This window comes from Rhinolophus ferrumequinum, chromosome 2, assembly GCF_004115265.2.
Source record: "Rhinolophus ferrumequinum isolate MPI-CBG mRhiFer1 chromosome 2, mRhiFer1_v1.p, whole genome shotgun sequence".
Classification (NCBI taxonomy): Eukaryota; Metazoa; Chordata; class Mammalia; order Chiroptera; family Rhinolophidae; genus Rhinolophus; species Rhinolophus ferrumequinum.
Genome location: NC_046285.1, coordinates 40486163 through 40497739, shown reverse-complemented (window position 1 = coordinate 40497739; position 11577 = coordinate 40486163). Strand labels below are relative to the sequence as shown.

Genomic DNA, 11577 nt, shown 5'->3' with positions numbered 1-11577 from the left:
CTCCTGGGAGTGGTGGTTCGTCGGCCCCCAACACCTGCCTTCCTTGAGGGCAAAGGAACTACAACTCCCAGGGAGACCCGGAAGCAGGAGAGGCAAAGGAGCGGTTGTCTGTTGCCGCGGAGATGCGGACCTGAAACTGGAAAATGCTGCTGGCGCCTCACGAAAGATCCTCCTCAAGGAAGAGGACGGAGCTGAATCGCTGGAAGCAGCTTACAAGGAAACCGAGTCCCAAGGTGATTCATTCCAATCGGGCGTTGTGGGGTGCGGAGATCGGCCCGAGGCCAGCCGCAGCCCCGCCTATGCTTCCTCCTTCCCCCAGGGCATCTTTACCTGGCCCGCCCCCGCCTTGGCTGCCCTGGAGCCAGCATTGCTCTGGTGGAGGAGGCCTAGGAACTTTGGGGTCTGGTTATCTTACGGCTTTAGTGGGCAGCGTCGTGGAAAAACTATTTCTATTTAACGCTTTTTGCAAACCAAAGAGGTCTGGTAGTGCCCATCCTGGTGAAGAGAATTCACGAACTCCCTCGCCCCCCGCTAATAACCCCACAATTTTAAGGAAGTTCCCACACATTTCTTTTTCTTTAATTTATTTGTTTATTTATTTATTGTTTTGAAAATCACAGGGAACTAACTGATTTTTATAGGAAGAGGAAGATCTTCACGTTAAATCCTCTGCCTTATATCCCTCCCCCTCTAGTTTTACATAAAGGATCTAAAATGAACTCAAGAATGCAAGTGAGTGTTGAATATATCAATATGTGATTCACTTGAAAATTTCTAAATTCAACCAACATTTAAAAAATAGGTCCTCTTTAAGTTTGTTACCTCTTTTGATGCAATAGCATACAAAGACATGGAAACCTGATAACCCTATTTTAAACTTTAAACATAATGACTTTAAATGTAAATGACATGTGCAAAGTCACAATTACATGGTGTATACTTTTCACAGACTTGTTAACAGTCACAAAAATAAATGCTTTAAATGTAGGTGAGAGTACCAGAATGTAACTGACTTCTCAGCTTTCAGCTCCAGAGCAGTTTCACCAGCTGTTTTCACCCTTAAGTTATATTTTCTTAAAAAAATATTCTATAGACACGTGGCCTTTTTGAGGGCCGTAGGCAATTTTGCTTGCAGTTTATTCTAAATATACCAGCTAAACAATGCACTGCAAATATTCCACTTGGTCAATATCTTGCCCCAGATATTGGAGGGGGCAGACTAGGGCACTAGAGAGTTGGAAAGAGTCTGCTCCTGTCTTAATATACTAGTTTGAATTGGATCCAAAATAGGTTATAAATATAGACTTGATGATGAAAGGTAAAAATTTGGGACAATATTTCAGGACTCAAAAAGGAAGGGGTTTTGCTGCTAGTGCTCATTGTTACTGCCCACAGAAGAAAATGGTAAAAACACGAGAGCTCCTCAAAGTTCAGTTGTGTTTTAATAGAATCAAGTCTTCTTTGGTGCTAATAAAAGTATTCAGCAATACAGCTGTAGTAATTAGTTTTCTATAAGGTGCTTTGAAGGTGAAGTGTTATGTAAGTGAAAGAGTATTATACCTTTTTCTTCCTTCATGTATCAGTATGCTAGTTTAGATATTCCTTATTTTTTTAAAAACCCACCTGAATTACTAGCAAAGTAAATACCGTGTTTCCCCCAAAATAAGACCTAGTTGGACAATCAGCTCTAATGCATCTTTTGGAGCAAAAAATAAGACCCGGTCTTATTTTACTATAATATACTGAAGTAATAATATAATATAATATAATATAATATAATATAATATAATATAAATAATATAATACCTGGTTTTATATTAATTTTTGCTGCAAAAGACGCATTAGAGCGGATTGTCTGGCTAGGTCTTATCTTCGGGGAAACACAGTATGTGATTATACCAGTATATGTTGCCTTACTTTTATACTCTTCAGGAGAGGAGAAGAGAGGACAGTACAGACTTTAGGAGAGGACGCTGTAGCCTTCCTCAGATAATTGGAAAGACTGTACTGTAGTTACATTTACCTATGGGACCAATACAATAGGTAAAAGCTATGCATGCATCACAAGTAAGAATCTTCTAATGACTAGAGGCAATGCAAAAATGGAGTGGACAGTCTTGTAAGTGTTTCTATCAGTGAAGTATTCAGGTGGATTCTAAATGGTCACTTAATGTCAGGACTAACGAAGAGTATGTCTGAGCATTTAGTGAGGGGGTGGGAGGTTGGATTAGATAACTTTTGAGATCTCTTCCAGACCTGAGATGTATATTTTTGAGTCCAAGTACCATTAAGTTGAAAATACCATTAAACCATCTCAGGTGCGTGCCTGAGTGTCAGTTTGGCAACTTGCCATACTTAATTAATTTGTGCACCACTTGGTTCAAAATCATGCAACCTTTTCCTGGGAAAATATTCTTCTGCTTGGTAGTATTTTAAAGAACTATTATTTATCTAGATTGACAGGCATTATGAGCCTCAGGACAGGTGGAACCTAGGCTAGATATCATTGTTAACTATTCATCCACCCTAGATATCATTGTTAACTATTCATCCACCCTAGATATCATTGTTAACTATTCATCCACTCAGTATTTATTAAGTGCCTACTAAGCGCTAGCTCATTATTTTGGGCACTGGGGATAATACAGTGTGTGGGGCAGGTTTAGATTTTGCCTTCCCAGAGTTTATAGTCCAGTGGGGGTAAACAAGTTACTTAAACCTGTTGGGAGAATTAAGGATATAATGGAAGCCTTTGGTGGGGGTGCTAATATAGATGGAGCCATTTTCCTTTTTCATGTAGTTGTTAGCCAGCTTGACTCAGATTTTTAGCATTCCTTTTATCATTCTCCTCTAAAACTTTTGCTGTAGCTCTTTTTTCCATTGTACCCTCAAATCTCCCATCTTGAAAAAAACCACTAAGTCCTCATTTGACCCACGCCATCCATTCAGATTACCATATAATTTCTTTTTCTCATTTAACATCTTTGGATGTATAGCCTGGATTCCTTGCTATTGTATTTTTATTATCCTTTCATGTCCATAAATGTTTCAGTTTCTGTTTTTCACCACTTCACAGAAACTGTTTTATAAATTACTTACTGACTAAATCTAATGGTTTCTTCTTTGTCCTCTTAAGGTTAATTTGCTATAGTTATCACTTTTTTATTTTAGAACTCTCCATTATCTTTTTATAACACTGTTTTCTCTTGCTTCTCCTAATACCTCTCTGCTCATTTCTCTGTCTTCTTTTCTGATTTTGTTCCCTAATGTATCCTAACTCTGAGTGTACCCTAAACAGTGACAACCTCTAGACTTAAGACTTCCAAATGCACTTGAGTGAACTGCCCTCTCAAAATCAGCTAGGACCTTGTTATGTGGAAGATAGGGGAGTATCCAGAAAGAATGTGTGGAGCATGGTGAAGGCCAAGAACAGGGTTCCTTCAGAGCAGAAATGAAAGATTACCCAGCAGCACTGGGGACTTGGCTGAAGCAGGTAATCGTAAATTTTCGTGGTACCTAAAACTGCTAGATTAGATTGACCCAGGCCTGAAGGTTTTCACTGGAAAGGCAAAGGAGCAATAGATTTGAGGCTTATGTAAGAGAGTAACTGAAGACAGTAACTTATGTAAGAGTAACAGAGTAGGAAAAAAAGGAGACCCTTTAGAGGACTCATAGGTTGGGAAGAAGGAGGAAGACGTGGTGCCTGGAGGACTTGGGGAGCGAGAGAAGGAGATGGGTAGGAGACTGACGTTAGCGGGCCGAGGTTATCAGGGTTGGGTTGACCAGTGGAAAATTATGTATGAAGTGGTTCAGGGTGACCATGACAGTGGGTTGCTGAACTGCAATCGCGGGGAAGGCTGTGCAGGAAGTGAAGCGAACTTTGAGTCTGGAATGTGGGTCGGTGTTCCCAAGGGATGTTGAAGTTGCTTAGAATCAGACAGATGCCTGGTAGAACTGTGAGTCCTGGGGCCGCTCACCCCAAATGCAGCAGTCCACCACCATTTACAATTCATCCTCATCCTGATTTTATAGGTATTTCTTATTGAAAGCAAATATTCAGGTGTCAGTATCCCATAACTAATGCTCTACACAAAAGTTATCTAAAGCTTAAAAAACCTTTTGTTCAAATACAAACATTACGAACACCTGGTAAAATCTGGTAAAATACTGCAATTCATGTTTAATGAATGAAATTATTTGAGGTGAATGATTAAGCCTCAGAGTTCCTTCAAAAACGGAAAAATGAAAGTATCTTAATAGTTGGTAGAAAATCAGATTCTTGAGTTGGAGGGAAATTTTCTAACACTGTTAGAAATTTTCTAACACTGTCATCTTACTGGATTTTTTTTTTCTGTTATGTTAAAGAGAGTAGAGAAAACCTCAGAATATGCAGTTTCGAAAGCATTTTCTGCTGGAAATTCAGATTTTTCTAGAAGGCTTTGGGGCCAAATCATTGATTTGGAAACATCTGAGCAAATAGAGAATCATGATGAAGTCTATGCAGAAGGTAAGAGAATACATTTTTTGCTGCGGTATTTATAGTTCTTTGGAGTACAACTTATTAAAGCATAACCCATAATGCATTTCAGAGTACAGAATGAAAGCTTTTCTTTCTTTTCTTCTTATTTTTTGTTTGTTTTTACTGCCCTGAACTTAATTTACTCTGGAATTAACTCGAGAATTACAAGTAAGGCTATATTAAAGGCCCTCTTTGTCTTCTGAAATAGAACCACATCCAGAGGCAGTTTGACATAAAGAGCAAATGATGAGAGTTAGAAGGTATTAGTCCTGTGGCAGCTTGTTAATTTGCTCTAGTATCATACAGAATTTGATCACTAGTTTATAAATCAACTTTGTTCCTTATAAAGAGATTCTAAAACTGATCTAACCTCCCTATCTCCCGAACGCATTTACTCCTCTGGAATGTAGTATTTTAGTTACTGATGCCCTGAGGAACGCCACAGTTTAGGGATGAAGAGATTAAAAGGAACCAGCAAAAAAGACTGGGAAGGAGAGGCCACTGAGTCAGGAGGAGAGTCCGAGTGCCATGTCCTGAAAGCCGACTTCTTGCTGGATTATTTATGTCTCCAGTTATTCAGTTTATTTCTTCTTTCATTCAACATATATATATTTAAGTATTATTCAGTTCCAGGAACTATTTTAGGCACTGGAGGAACAGGTTATGAACAAGACAGGCAAAGCCCTTGCTTCATGGAGTATTCATTCTAGTGTGGGAATGAAGAAAATTAAAACCAAATGAGCAGATAGTGACAAGTCACTTTGAGTTTAGACCTGAATAACAAGAAGGAGCCAGCTGAGTAGTGATGGAGGAAGAGCTTCCCAGGCTGAGGGAAAGGTGGCATCAAGAGTTCAAGTACAGACAAGCTTGGTGTGCTTGAGGAACTGAGGGAAGACCCGTGTGGTTAGAGGTTACCAGTGGAGATGAGCTCTCAGAAGTGAGCGGAAGACATGTCACATCGGGCCTTACAGGCCTGGGAAAAGAATTTAGATTTTATGCTGAGTATGATGAGACACCCCAGAAGGGTTTTAAGCAGAGGTGTAATAGGACAATTTTTAAATGTATGAAAAGTGGATTAGAGGGGAGACAAAGAGGAACTGGGGAGACCAGTGGGAGGCTATTGCAGTGGTCTGGGTGAGCAGCATGGCGCTTAGTCTCGGGTGATTGGTTGTACTGGAGCTGGAGAAAGGAGACTGATTCAGAAATTGGCAAGGTACGTCTTGCCGATCCTACTTCCCATTCCACCAATGAGAATATACAATATATATACTTTAGCCTATTAAGGTTTCTGAGAACTCCTGCTGTTAAAAAAAAAAGTTTACCCATTTTCCCAAGCTTCCACAAAACTTCTTATCCTGAAATACCTATTAATATCCTGAGACACCAGTGATCCACATTAGGAAGTACTGGTATATGGACAGAACATGATTTTCAAAGGTTTATATTCTTTACTCTCCTCTCATCCACCATCTATTAATAATCTACAAGAACTAGTGTTCCGAGAAGCATCCTTTGAGAGTTTCTGCTCTAAGGTCGCCTTGTACACCCCTCTTCTGATCCAACATGAATTCCTCCAGTTGAACACTCCAAGGGAAGTTGCCATTCTTCGTTCCTTTGGAATACTTCGTAGAGCAGTAGTTCCCCCTTATCCTTGGATTCACTTTCCACGTTTCCATTTACCTGAGGGCAGTCCAAAAATATTAAATGGAAAACTCCAGAAATAAACAGTTCATGAATTTTACATTGCGCGCTGTTCTGAGTAGCGTGATGAACTGTTTCACTGTCTGCTTTGTACCTCCTGGGACTTGAATCATCCTTTGGTCCAGGTATCTACACTGTATTCGTTACCTGCCTGTTGTCACTTAGTAGCTCTCTTGGTTATCAGATACACTGTCATAGTGTCATAGTGCTTGTGTTCAAGTAACCTTTATTTTACTTAATTGCCCCAAAATGCAAGAGTAGTGATGCTGGCAATTCAGATATGCCAAAGCGAAGCTGTAAACTGCTGCTTTTTAGTGAAAAGGTGAGTGTAGGACAGTAATATTTTGAGAGAGAGACCACATTCATATAACTTTTATTACAATATATTGGTCTAATTCTATTAGTTGTTGTTGTTAATCTCTTACTGTGCCTAATTTATAAATTAAACTGTATCATTAGTATGTATGTATAGGAAAAACAGTACATGTAGGGTTTGGTACTAGCCATAGTTTCAGGCATCCACTGGGGGTCTTGGAACGTTTCCCCTGCGGATATTGGTAAACCTCTCTTTACCAATGACTAGTGTTTAGTAGATCTGAATTAGTCTATACATAAGTTACTATACACATAAATATCTGAATTATCATGCACCGGGTTACTCAATAAATACCTGCTCCCTTTCTCAACCTTCCTCTGAAAGCTGGTAATGTTTGTTGCTCGTATACTTTTTACACTTACTTTCTACTACCTTGATTCATTTTTTTTCCTGTTTTACATACCATTCATTCCTATCTCTATTAAATGCCTTTTAGCATTATTTAATATTTAATATTAATTTTAATATTAATATTAAAATTATTAAATTTTAATGTTAATAATAATTTAATAATATTTAATATATAGAAACACTCCATTCCCACAGAGCTACGTGATAATAATAATAACAACGATGAAGAGAATGCTGAAGTAGACATTTTTTTCCTTTGAAACTCCCATGCTCTCCCCATAAGAGCTGTGTGACCATGCTGATAGTCACGATGAAGGTCATGCTAAAGTAGACATTTTCTCACCTATCCATTTAAGAAGATTTCCTGGATATCACCAAGAAAGAAATTTAAATGGGAGTTGGCTTCCAGGATATCACACTCTCAAGTTTCTTCTCCTTCCTTAATGACCTCTCCTTCCTCGTCTGCTTTTCTGGTTCTAGAGGTTTTATCTCTTCCGCCTCTAGATACTGGAGTTCCTCAGGGCTTTGTCCTTGAACCAGTCCCTACCCACCTTCCTCCTTTTGCAATCTCACCCACTTCTATGGCTTAAGTACCGTCTGTATGCCAACAACACCCACATTTATTTCTTCCACTTGCTCTTCTCCCCTGAAATACAGAGTGGTATAGCCAATATCTATTTGACATTCCTCTTTGGATGTCTCATAAGCATCTCAAACCTAAACAAGTCTAAAACTGAACTCCTGATCTTGCTTCCAAACCCACTGTTCCGTTGGCCTTCCCTGGCTCAGAAAATGTATCTCCATCCTTGCAGTTGCTTAGGCCCAAAACCTGTATTTCTTTTTCTCTCACATCCCATGTCTTGTCCATCAGCAAATCATGTCAACTTTACCTCATAATATTTTTTTCTAGACTGTGACCATTTTTCAAACCTCCACTCCAGGTCCAGGCCACCATCCCCTTTCTTCCTGGATTTTTGCATTTGTCTCCCAACTGGTGTGCCCTGCTTCTGTGTTTGTCCCTCTGTGGCCTATTTTAACATAGTTGTCATCAGAATGATCTCTTAGGCTATAAGTTACCTCTTCGCTCAGTACCCTCCTGTGGCTTCTCATTGCATTCAGAGTAAAAGCCAAAATACCTAGAATGGAGTCAAGACTCTAAAGAAGGGGTTTTCAGTCTCAGCACTACTGACATTTTAGGTCAGATAATTTTTGGTGTGGGTGCTGCCCTGTACATTGTAGCATGTTCAGCATCATTCCTGGCCTCTGCCCCCTAGATGCCAGTATCACCTCCCTGAGCAGTGACAAGCAAAAATGGCTGCAGACGTTACCAGATGTCCACGGGAGCCTGAGATAGCCCTAACCTGGAATCACCTGATCTCTACGTTACCCTTCCACCTCATCTCCTGCTAGTCCCCCAGCTCCCTTCACTCACTGCTCTCCGGCCACACTGCCTCCTTACTATTTGTCCAACACACTAGACACTCTCCTGCTTTATGGCCTTTGCACTTGCTTTCCCTCTGCATAGAATAATATTCCCTTACAGAGCCATATGACTCACTCCCTCACTTCCTTCCATTCTTTGCTCAAATATCTTCTCAACGAGGCCTCCTTTGACCACCCAATTTAAAGCTATCAATACCACTTCTATTTCTTGTACACACTTTCTCTTTCCCCTGCTCTGTTTTTCTGACTTGTTTATTTTCTCTCTTTCCCAATTAGAATGTAAGCTTCATGGTGGTGTGCTTTGTTTTTCCCGTTTTGTTCACTGCTATATTCCAAGCATCTAGAACACATGACAGGTGCTCAATTAATATTTATTGAATGAATGAAAACAGTGAATGAAGAAAGGTCTCTGAAGTAATTGAAATACTGAAATATTGAAAACATGTTTTTGTTTTATTGATAGCTCAGGAGCTGATCCATGACTGGTTAGACACCAAACTTAAGCAAGAACTAGCAAGTGATGGGGACACTGAAGACATTGGGTCAAGTATCCCTCCTGTGTCAGAGGTCAAAGGTCATTTGCAGTATGACAAGTTTGACGGTAAGAACTGATCTGATTGTTCTAAGCTTTAACATCCAATGAGTGTGTTTAAGAAGTCTTTTCAACTGTTTTGAATAATAAATGATAATATCTTTTGACTTTTCTGTGTTTTGCTTAGCTTTATAATTGGCTTTCATTTTTCCTGATTCAATTTAAATTACTTATCTATATCCTCAGTAAATTCATGATATTTTTAAATCAAAATATTCTATTATTTATAATTCTTATGACTATACTAGTAAATAATGATGTTTAAGATTGCCTCTTCCTATACACTGTTGGGTGCCTATTTATTTTGGAGACTACATTTGAGCACGCGTATATTATTTTATATTTACAAAATGCGTCATATATCTTTATATCTTTATAAGGAAAATTATTACTTGTACACAGAGCTAGTGTCAGACAAGTTGAACAGCTAACTTGTGATGGTTCCTCTAATGTAGCCAAAGACTCTGAGATTTTTTTCCCTGAGCGTAAGGGTTGGCATGGTGACAGTGTGGCAGCATTACCTAGACAACCTTGAACTCACCTGGCAGCATTCCCCCTGTTAGGACTCTACAAACCCCAGCTTGGGAATCACAAAGTCATAAGCTCTTAAAGTTAGAGGAATCCTTCAAGATCACCTAGTCTGATCTACTCCCTTCACCCACTCAGACAGAAATCCTCCAACAGTATCCTTAATATGGGGTGATGTAATCTCTGCCTGAACACCTCCCAGGATAGAGAGCCTGCACTTTGGAGGAGCCCGTTCAACTGTTGTGAGGCTCTAATCTTCATAGTGTTCTCTCTTAGGAGAATTAGGATTTTTGTCCTCAGTAACTTGTATCCGTTAGTGTCACAGAAAATAATATCATGCTTCCTCTCTTTAGGACAGTCTTTGTTTTTTTTGTGGGAGTTGTAGTCATATCTGATCCCTCATATACTTTAGTGTTTCTAGAGTAAGTAACACCAGTGCTGTCTGCAGCTTTTTATTATCACATTGTTTCTGGATCTTATCCTGGTTGCCACCTTCTGGATATTTTTCTAGTTTATGAATGTCATTATTAAAGTGAGACATTTCAGTACTTCATATTTCTTCTGAAGTGCATATGAAATACAGTGAAACTTTTACTTCCTTTCATACAGTGCTAATAGATCCAGTTATATCTCTTTACTTAAGCTGGCTATTAACCACCTAGTATCATACCGGTCACTCATCTTATGCTATTAGAGTTTTGTTTTTCGGGGTTTCTTGGGTTGTTTTATTTGTTTGTTTGTTTTTTAATCAAAACATTGAACAAAATTATTATGTGGCCATTAAAAAGGATGCTTACCAAAAATATTCATTAATGTGTGATTATCTCAGTAGACACAGAAAAAGTACTTAACAAAAATCCTGATTAAAATCTCTGAGCAAACTAGTAAAAGACGGTAAACTCCGCAACCTGATAAAGGGCATTTACATATGATGTGTAAAAACCAAATACCAAAATGACAAATGTAAATCCTACTGTATCTCAGGAATTACATTAAATGTAAATGGATTAAACACACCAATCAAAACACAGAATTTCAGAATGTGACCTAACTACATGCTATCTACAAGAGACAAGATTTAGATTCAAAAATATAAATAGGTTAAAAGTAAAAAGATGGAAAAATATATACCATGTAAACAGTAACCAAAAGAGAACAAGAGCAGCTTACTAATATCAGAAAAAAATAGACTTTAAGAAAAAAAACTTCTACTGGAGACAAAGAAGGCCATTTTATAATGATGAAAAGCTCAATCCATCAAGAAAACATAAGTATAAATACATATACTCTAAGCAGAAGAGCCCCAAAATATGTGAAGCAGAAACTGATAAAATTGAAGGGAGAAATAGATAATTCAACAATAACAGTTAAAGACTTCAAAACCCCGTTTTCTTTTTTTTTAATTTAATTTAATTTTATTATTAGTTTCAGCTGTATAAAACGACATAATGATTAGACATTTACAGCCCTCACAAAGTGATAACCCCAACAAGTCTACTGCCCGTCTGACACCATACATAGCTATGACAATGCCATTGACTATGTTCCCTGTGCTGTACTTTACATCAATATTATTTTATATTAGTTTCAGGTGTACAGCACAGTTGGTTAGGCATTTATATAATCTATGAAGTGATCCCCCGGTAAATTCAGTATCCATCGGACACCCTACATAGTCTTTACTCAAAACCCCATTTTCAATAATGTATGGAACTATGTGATATACTAAGCAGAATATCAGCAAGGAAGATGTACAATATTATTAGGAAAATACAAATTAAAACCACCATGAGTAACCCCTTGTACACCTATTAAAATGGTTTACATTAAAAGACTGACCATACCAAGCGTTGGCGAGGCTGTGGCGGGAGCAACCTTGCACTGCTGGCGAGAGGGTAAAATCATATAGCCACTTTGGAAAACAGTTTGGCAATTTCTTAAAAAGTTAAACATACTTACCATATGATCTAACCATTCTAACCTTAGGCATTTTTCCAAGAGAAAAGAAAGCCTATGTTCGTACAAAGACTTCTACACAAATAAATGTTAATAACAACTTTATTTAGA

General features: G+C 38.4%; 1 protein-coding gene across 2 annotated transcripts in view; it reads left to right on the top strand.

Annotated features, from left to right (window-relative positions):
• The first annotated feature begins 23 nt into the window (after window positions 1–23).
• CCDC191 (coiled-coil domain containing 191) overlaps window positions 24–11577 on the top strand; it is a 64671-nt gene continuing 53117 nt past the window's right edge. For both annotated transcript variants that reach the window (XM_033128383.1, XM_033128373.1), the window contains exons 1-3: window positions 24–233; window positions 4366–4507; window positions 8854–8991. In XM_033128383.1, the coding sequence (XP_032984274.1) occupies window positions 144–233; window positions 4366–4507; window positions 8854–8991 (370 nt within the window). In that variant the 5' untranslated portion in view covers window positions 24–143. The remainder of the gene's footprint in view (window positions 234–4365; window positions 4508–8853; window positions 8992–11577) is intronic.